The sequence below is a fragment of the Hemitrygon akajei genome, chromosome 9 (genome assembly GCF_048418815.1).
Source record: "Hemitrygon akajei chromosome 9, sHemAka1.3, whole genome shotgun sequence".
NCBI classification, from domain to species: domain Eukaryota; kingdom Metazoa; phylum Chordata; class Chondrichthyes; order Myliobatiformes; family Dasyatidae; genus Hemitrygon; species Hemitrygon akajei.
This window is the reverse complement of record NC_133132.1, coordinates 138,819,873-138,841,490: the sequence shown is the minus strand read 5'-3', so window position 1 is coordinate 138,841,490 and position 21,618 is coordinate 138,819,873. Positions and strand designations below refer to the sequence as shown.

Genomic DNA, 21,618 nt, shown 5'->3' with positions numbered 1-21,618 from the left:
GTTTCTTGTATTTACTGTGAATGCCCGCAAGAAAGTGAATCTCAGGGTTCTATATGGTGACATAAGTGCGCTTTGATCATAAATTTACTTTGAACTATTTGATTTCTAGTGTTTGTTATTGGTTGTGTAACCTTATTCTTTAAGTATCATTCAATAGATTTTTTTCCAAACAGGTCCCAGGTGTTTTTAAATGTTTCTACATAGATATCGCATCCATTAATATTGGAAATAATCACACCATGGACTGGGGGCGATTGGGAAATTGGGCTCAGCAGTGATTAAGGGCATGTTGTCAACACAGCTGGACCCCCAACATCAGGAGAGACTCTGAACTGCCCGTGCTTCACATTGTCCTTGCAGCAGAGAAATTTGACCAGGACTGCTTTGAGCAGAAACATGTGATTCAAGACACAGGCCACAGTTCATCAACATTCTTGGGGCATAGCAATCTGCCCCATAGTTTCCTCCAGCTTGGGGATGTCATACTTTGTACTTATCCCCTCTGTGAAGTGATGGCCTCTACTGTAGCTATAACAGAAAAGCTTGGCTCAAGAGGCAAGGGATTTTGATCATAGATCTTCTCCACCAATTTTCCGATAGTGTGCAGTCCCATTGACTTATCCTGTGTTGTCAACCCTTGTTATCGCATTTAGCTGATAAATTTACAAGATTTTGTCTCGTGCCTTTTTAAAATCCATTGTTTTCTCATTCTGTCACTTAAAAGTTATCTTTTCATGTACTTAGTACCTCTTTAGTAAAGCAGGACTTCCTGCTTTTCCAGTTTTCTTTTGCTGCCATCAATTTGTTGATCTGGCCTCTGTCAAAGACTTGTATTTCTGTGTACCCATTTGGAAAATAGAAAGCTGGCAAAAGAACAACTTGTGATTTAATGTGAAAGTCATCCAAAACACCATGAAGAGAAGCACAAGGAAATGGTTGCCAGCAAGTTGCAGAAGTGGATTTTGAAAAGGTTTTTAAGAGGAGAAGAGTATAGGACAATGGTAATGACTGGAGAAAGCACTGCATGATATCACTTGATGCCTTTGTCTTCTTTGTTCAAAGCATAAATGTGTTTTGTTCCCACCAGGTAGTTTGGTGATTGATCTATTATAAATGAATAGTTTATGTGTAGAACTAAACTGCATATCTAATGAAGAAATCTGCATCTTTTTGTGCCATTGTGTTTCACTTTCCCACTACTGTGATTAAAATTATTTCTGTACTCTCACTTTGAGCCACAAATTTTGCTGAGCAGATGGATTCAGTTGACAGAGTGATCAGCAATCTGGATGAAAACTTGGAAATTTCTTCTGGGAAGTTTATTTGAATTCAGTACACATTCAGATCCAGATGATGTAATTATTCATTTACTTTAGGAATCTCACAATATCCAGACCTTCTCCATGAGTGTGCTTGAAATATATTTTGGAAATACAGTCATCATTAATTGTAGGGGATTAAAAATTACTCAAGATTTATGTTAAGTTTAATCTGAAACATACAAATATATAGCGAAACAAATGCACTCTAAAACTTGGCTGCTGGAACAGCTTGCTCTTTGGCTACCTGACAAGAAAGGCTGCTGTCAGGGACTTCTGATCGCCTTTAATGAAAGCAAGAGAGGGCCATTTGGCCCCTCCTGTCTGCTCTGGCAATCATGAAAATTATGGCCAATCTTTTACTTTGGTAGCACTTTCATGTAATAAACCCATATCTCTTAATGTCAAAAACCCTGTTGAGCTGCATCTAGAGAATAGTGAGTGTGTCTCCTCGATGCTCTTAGTGTGTAGATATATTAACACATCTTCCAACGCAGGTAAATTATCCTAATCTACCTAGTCAGAAGGTGAGATATGTAAGGGTTCTCCTCCCACATAGGGCAGGAGACTCATGGTAAAGGCACAGAGATTGGCAATAGTGTGGAATATGGTTGGTACTGCAGGGTCAATAGAGTAATGAAGCCACTAGGAAACGTAAATGCAATTGTGGGAATATTGGTGATAACACTACAGAAAGAGGAGCAAAAATATTTGAATACTGTAGAAATTGTCATGTTAAAACTAGTGTTCACATTCCTGCACGCAGGTTATGCACTTTTGTGCACACCACTATGCTGTTAAACCACACAAAGAAAAAAAATATGTAGTTCTCAACAAGATTATTGGAAGTAAGCTCTAAATATGGATGTGTGTGTTTGTCTGTCTCCCTCTCTCTCTCTCTCCCTCTCTCCCTCCCTCACCCCCTCCCTCCCTCCCTCTCTCCCTCCCTCACCCCCTCCCTCCCTCTCTCTCTCTCCCTCTCTCCCTCTCCCTCCCTCACCCCCTCCCTCCCTCTCTCTCCCTCCCTCCCCCTCTCTCCCCAGGATGATGATGGAGAGGGTCAGTCAGTTAGTGGGGTTTCAGGATACCCCACTTCTCGGAAAGGAACAGCGTGTGCGTGAATGGATTTTAGGTGAGTAGGGGGTTGCACAGGTCCAGACCCACCCTCTTGATATCCTCTCCCAGATCCAGCGACATGGTAGGCTCCAAGACTGCTGGGGGAAGTTCTGTTGCAGTGAATGGCCAGACCAAGCTTCGATGCAAGGGATACCCTTTCCACACTTCACGGCACATGTTTGCTAGATGGCTGTTGACCCTACGAGAGGGTTAATCGCCCCTTGACAGGTCTTGTTTTTCGTCCTGCAGGGTATCTAGCCTCCCTCCTCACCAGGCAAGCCTGGTGGAGAGTCGGTTTAGTCGCCGACCACCCGACCATGCAACATATGGATGTACCGTTGAGACTTTATAAAGCACTGGTGAGCTCTCACTTGGAGTATTGTGAGCAGTTTTGGGTGCCTTACCTTAGAAATGATGTGTTGAAACTGGAGAGGGTTCAAAGGAAGTTCACTAAACTGATTCCAGGATTGAATGGCTTGTCATATGAAGAGCGTTTGATGGCTCTGGGCTTGTATTCATTGGAATTCAGAAGAATGAGGGGTGACCTCATTGAAATCTATCAAATGGTGAAAGGCCTTGATGAAGTGGATGTGGAGAAGATGTTTTCCTATGGTGGGAGAGTCGAAGACCAGAGAATAGAGCCTCAGAATAGAGGGGTGTGCTTTTAGAACGGAGATGAGGAATTTCTTCAGCCAGAGAGTGGTGAATCTGTGGAATTCTTTGCCACAGGCAGCTGTGGAGGCAAAGTCTATGCACATTTAAGGCAAAGGTAGATAGATTCTTGATTGATCAGGCATTAAGGGTTACAGTGAGAAGGCAGGAGATTGGGTCTGAGGAAAATTGGATCAGCCATGATGAAATGGCAGAGCAGACATGATGGACCAAATGGCCTAATTCTGCTCCTATATCTTATGGTTTTATACCTTTTACATTTACATAGCAAATGGTATTAGTATATACTTGAAGATGCATAAAATAAGTAGAGAAGTACTGAGGAAAATTTGGACTAAACACATTTTTCAAATAATAGAATTGATTTTGTTTCATCCTTGTTTTAAGCTTAAATTCAACACTCAACGGATTGGAGCCTTTCGTACTTTATGAAACAATCTGGGGAAAGCTATTGCATTCTTTCTTCTTTTAACTCATTAGTTTATCACATATTCATTTTTTAAATCCATACTTTCTCAGACTACCTTGCCTGTAATAAATGTACTAAAAACGTACATTTACCAAAAGGAAACAATAAGTTCCAAATACATCAGCGTATTGCTGCATGCCATGTTTCTGCTGGTTAGTTGTTTTTTATATAATCAGGAGCAATATTGGCAATTAAAGCAGGATGATATCTTAAGAAATAATGTGTATTCAAACTTAAATATGAATGTGGCATCAATTGGTGCCAGAGCATTGCTTTTTATAGTGAGCATTCACCCATCTACCTGTTTGGTAAAGGTCAATATCTAGTGTGTGTGTATGTACATATATATATAGTGTAAAGGTTTTTCAGGTCAGTTTCAGAACCTGGATAGCAGTGGAAAAGGAGTTGTTGTTGAACCTTGAGTTGTAGGTCTTCAGGTTCTTTTTCCACTACTGCACACACAAAATGCTGGCAGAACTCAGCTGACCAGATAACATCAATAGAAGTGAATAAACTGTCAACAATATGGGCCGAGACCCTGCTTCAGGACTATGTCTGTCTCTAGCCTGATGAAGTCATCTTGAAGAGAGCAGAGCCAAATGAGGTGCGTGGTAGGGCATCCCTGGTGGTAGATATACTCTTCCTGAGATGTCTCCTCTTGAAGATGTTCTGATGTTTACTTGCTGAGTTACCATTTGTTACTTCATGATGCACTTCATCCCAAGTCACAGAGGAATTATGATGTGAGAAATTAATATTCCAGGAGTATGCATGCCTTTGAAATTCCTCTCTCTGCTATTTTAGGAACACCATTAACCTGTCTAAAATAAGTGTTGTTAGCACCCTTGAACAATGGAGATGAATTTCAGTCTTTTGTATTGACTATTTATCTCCCAGAATGACAAAACATTTCTTGTGGACCTAGATATTCTGTTTCAGCTCATTTATATTCAGATTAGTGATTGAAAGTTTAAATTTTTAATCATTTTTTTGTGTAAAGTGCATTTAAGTTGTTTTAAAGCATGGCTTTTGGAAAAGTAAGTACATGTAAGTTGTATTTACCATCTAAGACTAAGCAATCTTGTAAAGCTGCTAAGGTGATGAATTGTTCTGCTCCAGGCTTAATATGCTAAACTGAAGTTACTTCAAGAGAATTATTGAGAGTCAAGTGGTTTCAGTTTATATTTGATCTGAAGAAATAATCTTGTATTCTGATTTGTTTTTTGTTACTTAAAGTTGTATCCGGCCTGTGGTCATGGAAACGGTATTCAGACTGCTGGAATCTTTCAGTTCCATCCAGATAGACAATGTTTAGCTCCATTCGATAATGTCTTTACTGTGAGGACTGTCATAATATCTGTAATATATTTATATGTTTGAATATTTTTATCATTGATCCTAATCTATGTTGCCCTATTTCAAAATAAATTCTTGTATTCTTTGCAAATGCAAACAAAATCTAGCCAACTGGTATTCACTATGGTTAATAGAATCTGTTTCAGGGTTAAAATATCAGGGTTTGTCACTCAAATGAAAATTTGAATCATCTATTTGATTAAATGGTCCAGAATTTTGATTTCAGTGTCTGCATAGGCAAGTCAGAACATTTTATGCTCCATTTTCTAATTATACTTCTGTATAGCTGGCTGGTGATGAGAACATTTTTATGACTTTTCAGTGTGTATCATACAGCATATTAATCTGTTAACTATTTATTTATCTTCAGGAGAGTTCACTCCAGAGATGCAGCTGAGAATACGACAAGAGATAGAGAAAGAAAAGAAGGTGGAACAATGGAAAGAAATTTTTTTTGAAAATTATTATGGTCAAAAGTAAGAAACTTTTTCAAATTTTAAACCATTCTTTGCCTTGTATTGAAGTTATCTATAAGTTAAAGGGAATATGTCCTTTACTTTATGGCAAGCTATTCCTGTTCAGGTGCTATAGTACTGCAGGTTTTGTCACAAAATTAGCACCATGAGCCAATCCTTTTAAATAAAAAATAATCTTCCTTTGTGAAATATAAATGAAACATTTCTTCAATAGAAAAATAACTGTCTAATATAATTTTAATTAATTTGAACATTAACTGTGATATTGTTTAAGGACAATGGTAGGGCACTGAGGAGTGCAGTAGAACAGAGCGATCTAGGAATACAGATACAAAATTCCCTAACAGTGGCGTCACAGATAGATAAGGTAGTAAAGAGAGCTTTTCGTACATTGGCCTTTATAAATCAAAGTATTGAGTATAAGAGTTGGAATGTTATGGTGAGGTTGTATAAGGCATTGCTGAGGCTGAATTTGGAGTATTGTGTGCAGTTTTGGTCACCAAATTACAGGAAGGATATTAATAAGGTTGAAAGAGTGCAGAGAAGGTTTACAAAGATGTTGCCATGACTTGAGAAACTGAGTTACAGAGAAAGCTTGAAGAGGCTAGGACTTTATTCCCTGGAGTATAGAAGAATGAGGGGAGATTTGATAGAGGTATATAAAATTATGATGGGTATAGATAGAGTGAATGCAAGCAGGCTTTTTCCATTGAGGCTAGGGGAGAAAAAAACCAGAGGTCATGGGTTAAGGGTGAAGGGGGAAAAGTTTAAAAGGAACATTGGGGGGGGGGGGCTTCTTCACACAGAGAGTAGTGGGAGTGTGGAATGAGCTGCCAGATGAAGTGGTAAATGTGGGCTCACTTTTAACATTTAAGAAAAACTTGGACAGGTACATGGATGAGAGGTGTATGGAGGGATATGGGCCAGGTGCAGGTCAGTGGGACTAGACAGAAAAATGGTTCGGCACAGCCAAGAAGGGCCAAAAGGCCTGTTTCTGTGCTGTAATACTCTATGATTCTATGACAATATCAAGTGCTAGTTTCACCTTACACTAGTAAGGTCAGAAACAGAAGGATAGGCCAGATTAATTCATGGTTGATAAGCAGGTTCAGGTTCTTGGACAATAGGGGTTTCTTCTAGGGTAAGGGCATCTGTACAAAGGTGACAGGTTGCTACACAGGAAGGTTTAAACTGAATTGCCAGAAGAATGGGACTCTGAGCAGGAGCAAGTCATAGGATAAAGCAGAGGGTTGTGAGAGCAAGTTTAGTAATCAGAATAACCAGAGCACAGCAAAGGCAGGGAGAGGAATACTCAGTTAAACTGTGTTTATTTCAGTGTTCAAGATATAAAAGGTTAAGAAGACGAACTCAGCTTGGATTGGCTCTGAGGACTAGGATGTTAGATAGATAGATAGATACTTTATTCATCCCCATGGGGAAATTCAACTTTTTTCCAATGTCCCATACACTTGTTGTAGCAAAACTAATTACATACAATACTTAACTCAGTAAAAAAAATATGATATGCATCTAAATCACCATCTCAAAAAGCATTAATAATAGCTTTAAAAAGTTCTTAAGTCCTGGCGGTAGAATTGTAAAGCCTAATGGCATTGGGGAGTATTGACCTCTTCATCCTGTCTGAGAGAAAACAGAAACGTGACTAAGGAAAGGGCAGGGCTGGAAGCTCAGCATTCCAGGATACAGGTGCTACAGGCACGACAGAGGTACAGATAGCCAAGGAGATGGTGTAGCCTTTTGTTAAGGAAGAATATAACAGCAATACTTAGAGAAGATATTCTTAGGGAATCATCTAGTGAAGCCCTATGGGTCAAGCTAGAAAGGGTGGGGGGGGGGGGGGTCTCCCAGTATTGACCAAGCCACCAAGAGTGTTCAGCACTTACACAGGGTGGAATTTGTGAAATGTGTCTAGGGAAGTTTCCTAGGCCACTGTATCCAAGCTAGGGACCTACAGACTGTTCAACCTGGCGTCAGTGGTGGGAAAGTTACCCAAAGGAATTCCAAGGGCAGGACCTACCAACAATTGGATAGATAGAGTCTGATTAGGAGGAGTCAGCATGGCTTTGTGCGTGGGAAGTTGTGCTTGATGAACCTTTGAGACCTTTGAAGAGGTAGAACAGTGGATGTTGGATTATTGAGGGTAGGATTGTGGATGTTGCCTATTTGGATTTTAGCAAGGCTCTACTTGGTAGGCTGGTCTGGAAGGTTGAGCTCTGTGGAATCAGGGAGAGCTCAGTAGGTGAATTCATAATTGGCTTGGCAGTGCGAAGAAGAGTGTGGTGGGTGAAGGTTTCGCTTTGGATAACTAGTGGTATACCACGTGGCCTGGTGTTGGAACCCATGTTGCCCTCTACTGACTTGAATGCAAATGCACAAAGCTTGGTCAGTAAGTTTATGGATGACACACAGTTAGGTGAATTTGGTTATTGTAGATGACAAGGAAATCTTGATCAGTTAGAAAAATGGACTGAGGAGAAGCATATGGATTTCATACGCCAAAGTGTGTTGTGATGCATTTTTGAAAGTCAAACCAGTGTAGGACTTAAAATGTGAATAGTAGGGCAATGGGGAGTACAGTGGAACGGAGGAGTACAGGTGTATTTTTCATTGAAAGCAGTGCCACAAGTTGACAAGGTAGACCATGAACACAGGAGCTGTATTAGGCCATTTGGCCCATTGTTTCTGTTCCAATGATGGAAAAAGGCTCTTACCATGCTGGCCTTCATCTGTCAGGGCCCTGAGTACAGTGTTGGGACATTATGGTTCTATTGTACGAGTCATTGGTGAGGCAGCACATGGAGTATTGTGTACAGTTCTGGTCACCATGTTACAGGAAAGGATACAGAAAAGACTTGCAAGGAATTTGCCAAAACTAGAGGGCCTGAGTTCTAGAGAGAGGCTGACCAGGCTTTGTCTTTATTCCCTGGAACTTTGGAGACTGAGGGGCAGCCTTATAGAAATGTTTATGATTATGAGAGGCTTAGATAAGATGGACAAAATTGCCTTTTCCCCGTGGTAGGGGAATCCAGAACTAGGAGCATAGATTTGGATTGAGAGGGGAAGGATTTAGAAGGGACATTGGGAATTTTTTTCTGCAGAGGATGGTGAGCATATGGGATGAGTGGCCAGAAGAAGTGAATGAAGCAGGTACCATAGTGTCATTTCAGAAGCACTTGATAGGTACATTAAAGGACAGAGCTTAGAGCAGCAGTTCCCAACCTTTTTTAAGCCATGGCCTTTACCATTAACTGAGGCGCCTGTGGACCCCAGGTTGGGAACCCCTGGCTTCGAGGGATGTGAGCCAAACACAGGGAATTGGGGCTAGCTGGGTGTGCACCTTGGTCACCATAGACTCACTCTACTGCTCTGTGGCCCTGTAACTTCCTCTCTAGGCCATGAGTCTATTATCCAGAGCTATTCTATACCAGAGATGTAAACTAGAAATGGATATTCCAAGTTAGCAGAAGAAAATGTATTCAGCATTTTCCTGGTACCCCTTTAAGAGGGAGCTTATAATGTCTAGTTTTCTTCAAAAAGTACATGAGTGTGTTTCTTGTCCACTTGGTCAGAATATGAATATAATAGTCATTTTCACCAGGGGGTTTCCTCACTTACTGGTACATCACATATTTTCCAAAATACATCTAACAATCTGAGGGTAGTTGGCCAGTGGTGTGGTGGCATTCCACCGGACATCGAGGCGAGCAGTCCCGGGTTCAAACTCCTTGCACGCTTTCCATCTGTGCTAGGTTGAGCATAGAGCTAGCAACTGGGCTTCATAAAAAAAAGACAAATGCTAAAGAAACAGCAAAATTGCCACCCGATGTGCCACAGGGCGAGGAAAGGAGCAACATCAATCATCTGAGGGTGTTTACATTTTTTTTTACAATCATTAGTGTTATTTACTTCCCCTCCACATGCTTGAAAATACCAATTTAAAAATTGTTTGTGGTTTTCGATCTCTTTTAATTTTGCAGCTCTGGGATAAGTCTGGAAGACTCAGAAAAGCTGACTGCAGTAACAAATAATTCGGAGGATCGTCCCGCATCCAAACAAAGCCCTATCCAGTTGGCTGCACATGATACCTCTCGCAAGGCTGGGACACAGACTGAAGCAAAAGGAGAAAAGGACGACAAGACAGGAACCAAAGAAATAAGAATGCTGAAAGAAGACAAGACTGAAGAAAATGAGAAATCACCTGTGTCTTCAGAGCAACGTAAAACCAAATCTTCAATTATTAAAAATCCTGAAGAAAACTCCTCTGAGATCAGTACCGTGTCTGAGGTAAAGGTGGAGCACGCTCAGAGTACTTCAGCACTGAAGCAGGATAATCAAGCAATGGGAACAAGCTGTGTTGTCTCCCCAGAGCCTAAAGTCATGGTAGTTAAACCAGAAGTGGAGCAAACTGAGTCCAAAGTGCAACCCAAATTGGAAAGCTTGGATGCAAGTGAAAATAAAAAATCTGAGACTGCTGAATCTGTGGAGAGCAAAGCCCATGAGCTTTCTAAACAAGACCAGCTTGTAAAAATGTCTTCTACAGAGGAAATGGAAGTTACTGCAGAGGGTCTGAAGAGGAAGTCTACCAATGACCGAGAATCTGTGCTCAGCCCTGAGAAAAAGCCTCGAGTTGTGGATCATCTGTTATTTCGGACCCCACCTAAGGACTTTCCCAGGAACGAAACTGAGCCAGAAGAACCCAAAGTCCCACCTCTTAAGGTACTTAAAATCATACTTCAGAGGAGTTGCACCTGGTATAGTTAGGGAGAGGTATGGGTGTACATAATAGAACTTAAGCTATTGACTCAGTTAAAGGGATTTTTCTTACACTTCTAGCTGAGTTTGGCAATTATTGGCATATTGGGTAAAATCGCACTTATAATTTACAAAGTTATGTTTTATAGCCAGAAATAATGCAAGAAATCATAGAATGAAGCAACAAAAATTCTATCATTGAACCATGGAATCATTACAAAATAAGATGTCTTTACTCTGACTATAGTCAGTCTTATTGCCCATCTGTTACCATTAACTCTGCATTTTTCCTGTCAGATTTCTGGTTAAACTTTTTGGAAACAACAAAAAACATTGATTCCACGGCCTTGCAAGCTGTGAAATTAAGACCACAACAACGTCTGGCTTCTTTTTTGCATCTTTGAGTCACTCTTTACAAGTTTGCCAATCACTTTTAAGTTTAGTTCCTCACACTTCACCTTTCTTCAGTGGGAACAGGGTTTCTATGTGCTGCCTGCTCTGGATGTTTTTATTGCTAATTGCCAATGAGACATTAACCGTCTCGACTTTAACACTCCTCTCACCAGTTCTAACTTCACTCCTTCCGAAGGCACTGCTCTTCACTCTTTCTGCATTAATCCTAACCTCACCATCAAGCCCACAGATAAGGTGGGTGGGGGGAGGGTGCTGTAGTAGTCTGGCAGACTGACCTCTACCTTGCTGAGGCTGGACAACAACTCTCAGGCACCTCCTCTGACTTAACCCCTCGAACAGGACCCTACTAAGATGCAGCAACTCATTGTCTCCCGCACCAACAGCGACCTTATTAACTCTGGGTATCTCCCATCCACTGCCACCAACCTCCTTCCCCCATCAGGAGGGCCTTAAAGCTCTCGACCTCTTTCTAGGAAACAAACCTGACCTGTTCCCCTCCACCACCACTCTCCTCCATCTGGGAGAACTGGTGCTCACTCTCAATAATTCCTCCTTTGGCTCCTCCCACTTCCTCCAAACAGGTGTAGTCATGGGCACTCACATGAGTCCCAGCTATGCCTGCCTTTTGTCAGCTACAGTCTACGTTCCAAAAGCCTACACCAGTATCACTCCTCAGCTTTTCCTGTGAAACATCGCGTTGCTGCTGCTTCCTGCATCCGTGCTGAGCTCGTCGACTTCATCAACATTGCTTCCAACTTCCACCCTGCCCTCAAATTTACCTGCTCCATTTCTGATATCTCCCTCCCCGTTCTCGATCTCTCTGTCCCTGGAGACAGTCTATTTACTGATATCTTTTATTGACTGTGAGAATATATCAGTGAGAATCCACTGATTCTCACAGCTACCTGGACTATACCTATTTCCACCCTGTCACTTGTAAAAATACCATCCCCTTCCCTTAGTTCCTCCATCTCTGCCACGTCTGCTCTCAGGATGAGACTTTTCATTCCAGAACTAATTAATGTCTTCCTCCTTCAAAGAAAGGGGGCTTCCTTCCTCCACCATTAACACTGCCCTCACATGCATCACTTCCATTTCACACATGTCTGCATGTCTGCTCTTACCTCATCCTCCTGCCACTCTACCAGGGATATGGTTCCTCTTGCCCTCACCTACCATCTCAGCAGCCTCCGTGTCCAGCACATAATTCTCTGTAACTTCCGCCATCTCCAACAGGATCCCACCACCAAGCACATTTTTCCCTCCCCCACCCCCCCCCCCCCACTTACTATCCGCAAGGATTGCTCCCTACGTGGTTCCCTTGTCCATTCATTCCTCCCCACTGTGTCTCCCTCCTGGTATTAATCCTTGCAAGCAGAACAAGTTCCATACCTGCCCCTACATGTCCTTACTCATACCTATTCAGAACCCCAAGCTGTCCTTCCAGGTAATGCAACACCTCACCTGTGAGTCTGTTATGGTCACCTCCTGTATCCGGTGCTCCCAGTGTGGCTTCCTATATATCGGTGAGACCCGAGGTAGATTGGGAGACAACTTGGCTGAGCACCTATGCTCCATCCACCAGAGAAAGCAGGATCTCCACACATTTCAATTCTACTTCCCATCCCCATTCCGACATGTCAGTCTGTGGCCTCCTCTACCGCTGCAATGAGGCCACTCTCAGGTTGGTGGAACAACACCTTGTATTCCACCTGGGTAGCCTCCAACCTGATGGCATGAAGATCAATTTCTCAAACTTCCAGTAATTGCCCCCCACCTTCACCATTCCCCATTTCCATTTCCCTCTCTCATCTCCTTACCTGCCCAACACCTCCCTCTGGTGGTCCTCCTCTTTCCCATTCTTCTCTGGTCTGCTACCCGGCTCCTAGCAGATTCCTCCTTTTTCAGCCCTTTCTCTCTTTCACCAATCAACTTCCCAGCTCTTTACTTCACGCCTCCCCCTCTCCCGGTTTCACCTATCATCTTCCCCACCTCCATGCTCTAACTTCTCATCTTTTTCCCCAGTTTTGATGAAGGGTCACGGCCTGAAATGTGGACTGTTTACTCTTTTCCAGAGATGCTGCCTGGGCTGCTGAGTTCCTCCAGCATTTTATGTCTGTTGCTTGGATTTCCAGCATCTGGAGATTTTCTTGTCTTTATATGTATTCTGTTTAGATTGTTAATTATTTTGAACTACTCTCAAGGCACATCCCAACCTTCTCTATTCCAAAGTCATTACTAACTTCTCTATTCTGTTTAAGTTGTTCAAGTCCATTGTCCTACAACCACTGAAGTGAATCTATTTTTCTACTTTTCTTGCTCATTGCCCCTCTGCGTGACCCATCCCAACACCCTCCTCGTCACCTCTCCGTGCCAATCCATCCCTCTCACCTGCCACCCTCTTTGTGTCTCTGTCCTCAATGTCTGCCTCTCGGGCCTCACATCTTTCCAATACTGCCATGATCAAAAGTGGAGGGCAATTACAGGTAGTTTATTCAGGTTCAATGTAATCTGCTTTTGTACTGCTTGCTCCAGTTAATTAGATTAGGATCCCTTCTACTTTCTAGAAAGTCTACTTTCTCCACCTCCTGTGCACCTTCAATTATCTGTTAACGCAGATAACAAATGTTATCTCTATGTTCCAGCCTCCACTTTGGAACTCTGCCATCATGTTGCCATTCCTCCTTCTCCCTACTGAAAATTCCTGGTTTTAACCTCTGTCTGCTATGTATTCAATGGACTATCTGCATCTTTTTGAAGTCACACACTCTGCTGACTGCTGATCTTGGGGAATTCAACTCCAGTCCAAAAAAAACTTTCACATTACACTGATTCTTGTTTCTGATTTTTGGTGCAGTGCGCTTCTACCAACTTTTTCAAAACAGCTATTCAATTTGTCCCACTCGCATGTTCTTTTTCTCAAGTCCTGCAAACCTTCCTTTTTTACCAACATTTTTCTAACTCCCTTTTGTAAATTATAATTGAAAATTCCTCCACTATCTTTGAAGGTGAAAACTTTTAAGCAGCATTATCAATGACTAGTCTGCCTTTGATCGGTGTCTTTAACTTCTGTCATTGAAAACACTTTCTCCTGAACCATCTGTGATTCAGGCACTTATGTCAAAGCTCGATTTAATCTCCTCTGCACTGAGGAGATTAGATGCATTTTCTATAATTTGTGCCTCACTGGAATTCATTCATATATTTTCCCATCTCCAACGCAGACACCTCAGGATTGTGACATCCTTCAGAAAGTGTACTGCTTAGAATTAACGACCATACTTGACTGACTTAAGTTTGTTCTGATGTCCCAGTTTGTGGTTTCTGAAGTTCTATTTATAAACCCCAAGAATCAAAATGCATTATATAATTTAGCTTTAATTAATTTCACAGAGACCCATTGAGCACAGTGGTGCAGTTGACAGAGCTGCTGTCTTTCATTTCCAGTGACCTGGGTTCAATCCTGATCACTGGTACTGTCTGTGTAGAATTTTTTATTCTTTCTCCGACTACATGAATTTCTTCCAGGTACTTTTATTTTCTCCCACATCCCAAACAAATTCTGATCAGTAAGTTAATTGGCCACTGTAAGTTCACCTTTAGGTGATTGGTAGAGAATGGGTTGAGGTGATGGGAATATGAAGAGACTGAAATGGAATCATTGTAGAATGAGTGTAAAATGGCCATTGATTTGCTATTGTTCAGGGCATCTTCAAGGAGCTTTGCCTCAAAAGGGCAGCATCCATCATTAAGGACCCCCATCACCTAGGTCGTGCCTTGTTCTCATTGCTACCATCAGGCAGGAGGTACAGAAGCCTGAAGACACCCACAATCACGAATTCAGAAACAGCTGCTTCCAATTTCTGAATGGACATTGAACCCTTAAATTTAGTTTAATTTTCATTTTTGCACTAATTTACTCATTATTATATTTGTGTGTGTGTGTGTGTGTATTTATAGCTATTCACTTTTTTCTGCTATCATGTATTGCATAGTGCTGCTGTCACAAAGACAACAAATTTCTCGACATCTGCCAGTGATATCAGACCTGACTCTGATTGACGTGTGCCAAGATAGAGTGATAAGATTTAGTTTGTAATGCCATCCAGACAGACCATTCCATGCAGAGAGTTGTGTACTGCAGAGAGCTATGGGCACAGAAACCAGCTACCTTCTATGGTCCCTGTCATCTTTATGTTTCAGTGAAGCAGCCAGCCTAATCAAAGGACCTAAATATTCTCTTCCCATCAGGCAGATGGAAGATACTAAAACTTGAGAACGTGGCTCAAGGACAGCTTCCATCCTGCTCTTATAAGGCTTTTGAACAGTTCCCTCGTACGATAAGATGGACTCTTGACCCCGATCTATTTCTTATGGTCTTGCACCTTCTTGTCCACTTGCACTGCACTTTCTCTGTAACTGTAAGACAATATTCTATATTCCGTTATTGTTTGTAATTAATTGATCTAGACGGATGGTATGCAAGACAAATTTTTCACCGTACCCTCAGTACATTTGGTAATAATAAACTAATTTTCCGTAAGGTAGAATGATGTATGTATAATGAAGCGGTACACTTACAGAGTGAGTGCACTGCAGGTGGATATATAAAGTGCAAGGGCCTCGACAAGGTGGATTTAGCAATCAAGAGTTCATCTTTGTCATAAAAGAGGCCCATCCAAGACTCTTGACCCACAGGGCTCAAAGGCAGCTTCTATGCTGTTGTTACATGTTCTCACGTTAGCACCATCTGTCCAAAGGAAGGAAGAAGGGGGAGTAACTGGGCTGGAGGGGTTTTTGATTATGCTGGCTGCTTTCCCGAGGAAGCAAAATGTCAACCAAGTCAATGAAATGGAGGCTGGTTTGCATGATAGGCTGGGCTGTGTTCACAACTCTCTTCAACTTCATGCATCTTGGGCAGTGCAGTTGCCATATCATCCGGATAGGATGCTTTCTATGGTCAGTGTGGACTGGACCATTGGGTTTAAGGTTCTGTTGCTATGCAGTATTAATCTATGACTGTATGGCTTGAGAATCTAAGGAATGAGCAGAAGATTTTGAACTTCATATGTTTTCCCATGGCAGAAACTATGTGTTTACACATTTTAATTCAAGGACTGAAAAGCTTTATTAATGAAACTTTGACAAAGAAATTTTAAGAACAAACATTGATTCCACCCATAATTAGGCAAGCAATTCACATGCATTTAATACTCCCTTAACGTTGTGTTTTTTTTTCATTCTTAACAGATACCAGTCTCAAGGATCAGACCCGTACAAACCCCAACTGGTCAGGTCTCTCCAAGGGCCACTTTCCCACTGCCCGTCACTAGTCCAGGGAGAACCTCAGCCAGGACTCTGGCCGACATCAAAGCTAAAGCTCAACTCGCCAAAGCACAGCACGCAGCAGCCGCAGCTGCCGCAGCCGCAGGTGGAGCCGTTCCGGGCCCGGGTCCGGGAGGAGGGAGTGGAGGTGGAGGAGGTGCGCTCGCTGGGACAGGGAGCCATAGGAACTCAGGACAGTGGAGTGCACTGGACCTGGACAGAACTGGAGGCAGGAGAGGTACTGGAGGTCCCCTGTTTGTTTCTCCAAGAGAGCAACCTAAATCGAGTTCGGAGGCGACGAGCGAGGCAGGAGCCGGTGTGGATCCGAGAGCACAATTACAGCCGGCTGCCGTGGCACAGTGCAGATCTGCAGTCAGCGACATGGACCCCAGCAAACCCGCATCCCTATCAACACCAGCATTAACATCACCAAGTGCAGATGAAGCAGTATCGGTCGCTGTGCGAGCTCCTTCGCAGGCGGCCCCACTGACGGCAGGTATTGCTGCAAGTAAAACTTCTCCTGCCCTTTTTCAGGCACACACTGTAAACCAGGTTTCCAGTCCAACTTTGAGAGAAGTCTTGAAACTTGCACCTGCTTTCAAAGATTCAGAATATGCAAGGGCAGAAACTCAAAGCTCAGGAAATTTTACAGTGCACAATAAACCGGGCGAAGGGGGTAATGAACACCCTTCGATAGGTTCCAGTAACAGAGAATCGAATGTGGACAGAAAGCAACCTGCTGAAACCCAGCTGCCACCCCTGTCATTTGATGCACAAAAGAACCTCCAGCTGGCATCTTCAGCCAGCGTCTTCACCACAGCAGGTAGTTGTAATACGGTAGCAGCCAGAGGCACAACTGGGACTTTAAAGGTGGCCCCTCCAGTTTCTGAAGCCATTGTGAATGTAGAGAGCTGTTTTGTTACATCGGTTGCATCCACGCCATTACTTTGCACCTCACAGAATGCAGCCAGCCTTAAAGCGCAAGTGGAAACCATGCCAAAACCCAGCTTGTCTATCCCTGCAAACAATCCACTGGTGACGCAATTGCTCCAAGGAAAAGAGCTGCCTCTGGAGCAATTTCTGCCTAAGACGCTGACCAAAGCAGAGATGAAACCTGTGTACCAGTTACCGCCAAGTGATAAAATGAGGGCATGTTCTGATGGAGCATTGTTGGTATCTGTCACTGTGGGAAGTGCTACCACTGTGATTCACAGGTCTGGTGAAGGAACCACTGATCTTATCAAAGGGAGACGATTCCAGACAATTACAGAACACGGTGTTGAATCAATTGCTCAGCAGATTCAGCCGGAGCAGTTTGAACAGACTTCAAAGGACAGTTCTACCAGTGAAGAGCCACAAAGCAGGGACTCTGATCAAGACAGCATTCAATCAGAGTTGTTCAACAGATCGCAGGAGCGAATTCTGCCACCCATACTGAGCAACGTGCCAGGTCAAAGCCTGCCTGCTGTGTCAGAGTCATTACAGTACAAGATCAGCAGCTTCCCCTCTGGAGATGCCTCTTTGGGTCAAAGATCAAGATTCGGTTTGATGGGGACAAAGTCTGCCCTTAAGCCAGCAGTGTCTGGCCATTACCTGCTTAATACGGCAACCTATGGGAGAGGTTCTGAAAGCTGGAGGAAGGCACATGCTCAGACCTCGGAGCCTCAGGTTGCTCTGAATGGTCAGGCGGAAACTTGTCAGAAGGAAGGCAGGGCAAAAGCGGCCGAGGCTGGTGCTCAGCAGACACCAGAGTCCAGTCATCCTCCGTCTGCAGTAATCAAGACAGAGCAGGACTCTACCCAGGCGGGTGACAGTGTTTCCTGTCCCCAGGCAGGTTACTTATCCAGTGGGGGTTTGAAGCAGGAAGCAGTTGTGCATGAACACAGACACACAGGAAAGGAGAATACTCCTTTACTGCCTCCTGCCCAAGTGGCTGGTGTACCTGTGTTTAAAGAACACCATCAAGGAACCCAGTCAAATCTGGCTCATTCTGGTGGTGGCAAACTGTTGCAGAGTCATCAGGATCCCAACAAAGCAGCCAGTTTCTCTGTTGGATTTCAACAGTCTGCCCAGCATCAACAAAAGATTCCTGCTTATGGAAACCGTGCAAGTTCCCAGTTTGCATTCAGACCTGTTCATAGTGGTAGTAACAACATTCCTTCTGTTTCACCTGTAAATCATTGCTCCATAGTCAAAGGAATGTCAGTGTACAGCCAAGTTTCAAACAACTCTGGAAATATGGTGTCATTCTCAGTTACTGTGACAACACTTCCTGCTGGTCAGTCAGTAAATACCAGCACTCATGGCCAATCTGCCCAGACTTTTTCTGAAGGTGGCAAAATGGAGGACTCGCCTTCCAAATGTTATTGTAGGCTTAAAGCCATGATTATGTGTAAAGGATGTGGAGCATTTTGTCACGATGACTGCATTGGACCATCTAAGTTATGTGTTTCCTGTTTAGTGGTACGATAGGTAACATGGTTTCTTTTGTTTAAAACATTACCTGAACTGGCATATGCCATGCACAAGAGACATGTACAATCAGGAAAAATTTGTATCGATTTTATTAACAGTGGCACCTTGTTCTAGGCTTGACTGGTATGTGTTAAGTGAGACAGAGTTTGCACTAAAGATCATGTTCAGATATTATTCATCTATTTTTTTCAACAAAACTTTGAACAGAAGCAAACAGGGTAACTAATAAAAATTTGTTTGATGTTATTTAAATGCCCACATATATTAACAGGGGCCCAGTGTATTTTACCTTTTCTCCCTGTTTTGGCCACTAATGAACTTAATTTGATGAGGCATATTTGAAATTTGCATTGGCAGTGAACACTATTTGCTGCTCATTTACCTTTCCCCTGAAATGAGACAAATCATCCAGCGTTAACCGGGGTAAAAAATGTTCGGCTTGTCACGAGGGATGGCCGGTCTGTCAACTTAAATCTAAATCTGCTTGGTAGTTGCTCTGCACTTAGTTTTACACTTATGAGATTGGCAAATGGGTAACGCAGCTGCAATATCCAAATATAGCCAAAATCATAAATCTCTGAAGTCTGTTCTGAACTAGAAATCATGGCTGATGTGAAATTAAGGCAAAATGAATGAACTGCATTACTATTGACTTTAAATAAGAGAAACTCCATCAGGCATTAAATTTTAAAAGCTGTCAGGTTGTGTTTGTCAATCAGTAAAAGCCGAGATTATAAACTGAAGGTTCTTTGGCAATGGCCAATAAAATTTACATCATGGTTTCATCATATAAAGAAAACCCCAGGATGATTAGATTTTATATTCTTTCACAGTATTTCTACGCTCCTCTGATGATCAGTCCAATGACAATGACAAAATTAAAGTGAATTATAATAGATTTTTAATCTGTATTTCCTGAAATAATTACAGGGTAAGTGGCACTGAAGAAATTCCAGATTATTACCTTCATTTTTAATGATTTTATTTAAGTGTATGCATTAAAATAATTACATCCCAGAATGTCAGTGGGAAAAAAAATATTCTCTGTTACAATATACAGATCCAAGCCCTCAAATAGAGTACCACTTGTCCAGTGTTTCTGTGAAATGACAAAAGTGAAGCTCTTAATTTCTGAAAGGCAAACATTTAATACAGATATTACAGCCTCTCAAGCAAGAGAACATATCACTGATTATATCAGCAATAAACAGCACAGTTGCAAATTCAAAGAACTGGCATACTAACCTTCCTTAATCCTTCATCCACAGCCAAATCTAGGCTTTGAGGTTAATTACCAGGAATCACCAAAGCTCTTTTTACCAACACTAGTGAAACCTGCTAACATACAATTGCCTGTGGTTATTTGGAGATTTCAGATGACATTTTATGATTTTTGAAGCTGTTGACAACGATCCAAGCAGTTTAACACCAAAAAGGGGGCCAATTAAATAACCCACTTTCTCGACAGTGTATGATTTTTTTTTAAACCCTTTTCCATTCAGTACAAGGGAAATAAGACTTCAGTTGGGTGATAAAGCAAAAAAAGCACCCTTAACTGTCACTTAACTGAAGACTAGCTACACTTTTTTTTATTATTTCTATTGGTTTTGGTTTAAAATAGGTTGTAAAAATAGCATGATTTCAATGCTTTTGTTGTCTTTAAAGACTTTTTAATATTCTGCCTTTGTCATGCAATTTTTGGAGGGTCTTTTGAGTTAATAATGGGGCAAATGTAAAAATAAATTAGACTGATATATAGTTTAAAAAAAAGACAGTAATTTTTTTCACAGATACCAGTATAGAAATCACTATTTTAAAATAATAAAGACTTTTTAAAGAATTTAAAAATGAAATAGATGATTCTTACTTTATATTGGTTGCACTTCATATTTTATGTTTAAAGAAAATAAGTGGCAAAATATTTAACATTTACTTCCCAAACAAAATTCACCCAATAGTAGGTTGCATGGTTAGTAACATGGAAAATACTCCATACTTACTGTAACTGTATCAACCAATGTTCTTGTCATAGATGCAATTGAATTATTGATATATTATGTCACTTGTTTTAAAAAAAAGAAACATAGAATCTTTATTTCTGGTATTGTCTTTCTTGATACAGATTATATTTTTCTCTTAAAATTAAGAAACTGTTCTTTTAATGGAGAATGTATATTAGAAATATAGCTCCTGTATGAAATGTATTTTATCACCAGATAAACAGCAAATAAAGATGGCTGTTATATCATTTGTGTTTGCAATAGCAGAAGTGAATGGTACGATCTATGACAAAAATCACACCTGTCAATTGTTTCTTTGTTAGTCATCATATTGTTAATGTGGTCTGTTCTGCAAACTGTGGGCAAATTCTAAAGGTATACTTTAGATCTGGAAGTATTTTCATCTTTTGTGTTAGACACTAGTCACTGAGTAATCCATTTCAAAATCTTTGTTAGCGAAGGAATAATACTTTTTACTGGCAGTAAGAAACTGATAATGCTAGATATTTCGGTTATACAGTTCACCCAATGTTATGTCATGTCATTTTTTATGGAAATCAACAAAAGAATTTATGGTGCAGTATAGAACCTGCAGGCAGCAGATTACTGATTGCTTTGGGGTATCATTCTCTTAAGCATTTACAGAAGATCTTATCTTTTTGATTTCTTTCCTTGCCTCACAAGTATTTCAATATCCAGAACTTAAAGCAAGATTCTCTCTTAAAATTTCACCTACTGTTTCACACTGACCATGTTGACTGTGTGCAGTGTTGATCTGTTATTAAATGTGTGTACACTCTCACACATCCACATGAGTTAGCAATGAAAAGCCAGGGACATTTGCAAACAGTGTGTTTTATATGAGTTCAGCATTAATCCACTGTACCCTTTTATACCACTACATGACATTCTCATCTGGCATCATTAAGTTGGCAGTAACGTTTGTTAAAGTTAATTTTATTCCTCACCTGGTGGGCAAATTGATGTATAAATGGAATTATGTCTATGAAAACAATATTCATAAATTTAAAGTGTTAGAACCTTAATAGCTATTTTCAGAAGGAAATCTGGATGCGTAATAAATATTCAGTCGGAGCTTCACTCTCATTAAAAGATGATAAAATATAATATTGAACATAAATGCGCTGAATATGTTTATCAATGTCTAATTAGTTCTTTAAAAGCTTTTTAGCATGAAGTAACAAATTGCCAGAAGTATTTCA

General features: G+C 41.4%; 1 protein-coding gene across 8 annotated transcripts in view; it reads left to right on the top strand.

Moving 5' to 3' along the window:
• The window catches only part of LOC140733573 (putative Polycomb group protein ASXL2), a 195,953-nt gene extending 175,310 nt beyond the window's left edge, over window positions 1-20,643 (top strand). For all 8 annotated transcript variants that reach the window (XM_073057103.1, XM_073057100.1, XM_073057098.1 and 5 more), the window contains 3 exons: window positions 5,303-5,408; window positions 9,407-10,145; window positions 15,846-20,643. In XM_073057103.1, the coding sequence (XP_072913204.1) occupies window positions 5,303-5,408; window positions 9,407-10,145; window positions 15,846-18,392 (3,392 nt within the window). In that variant the 3' untranslated portion in view covers window positions 18,393-20,643. The remainder of the gene's footprint in view (window positions 1-5,302; window positions 5,409-9,406; window positions 10,146-15,845) is intronic.
• Window positions 20,644-21,618: the final 975 nt, after the last annotated feature.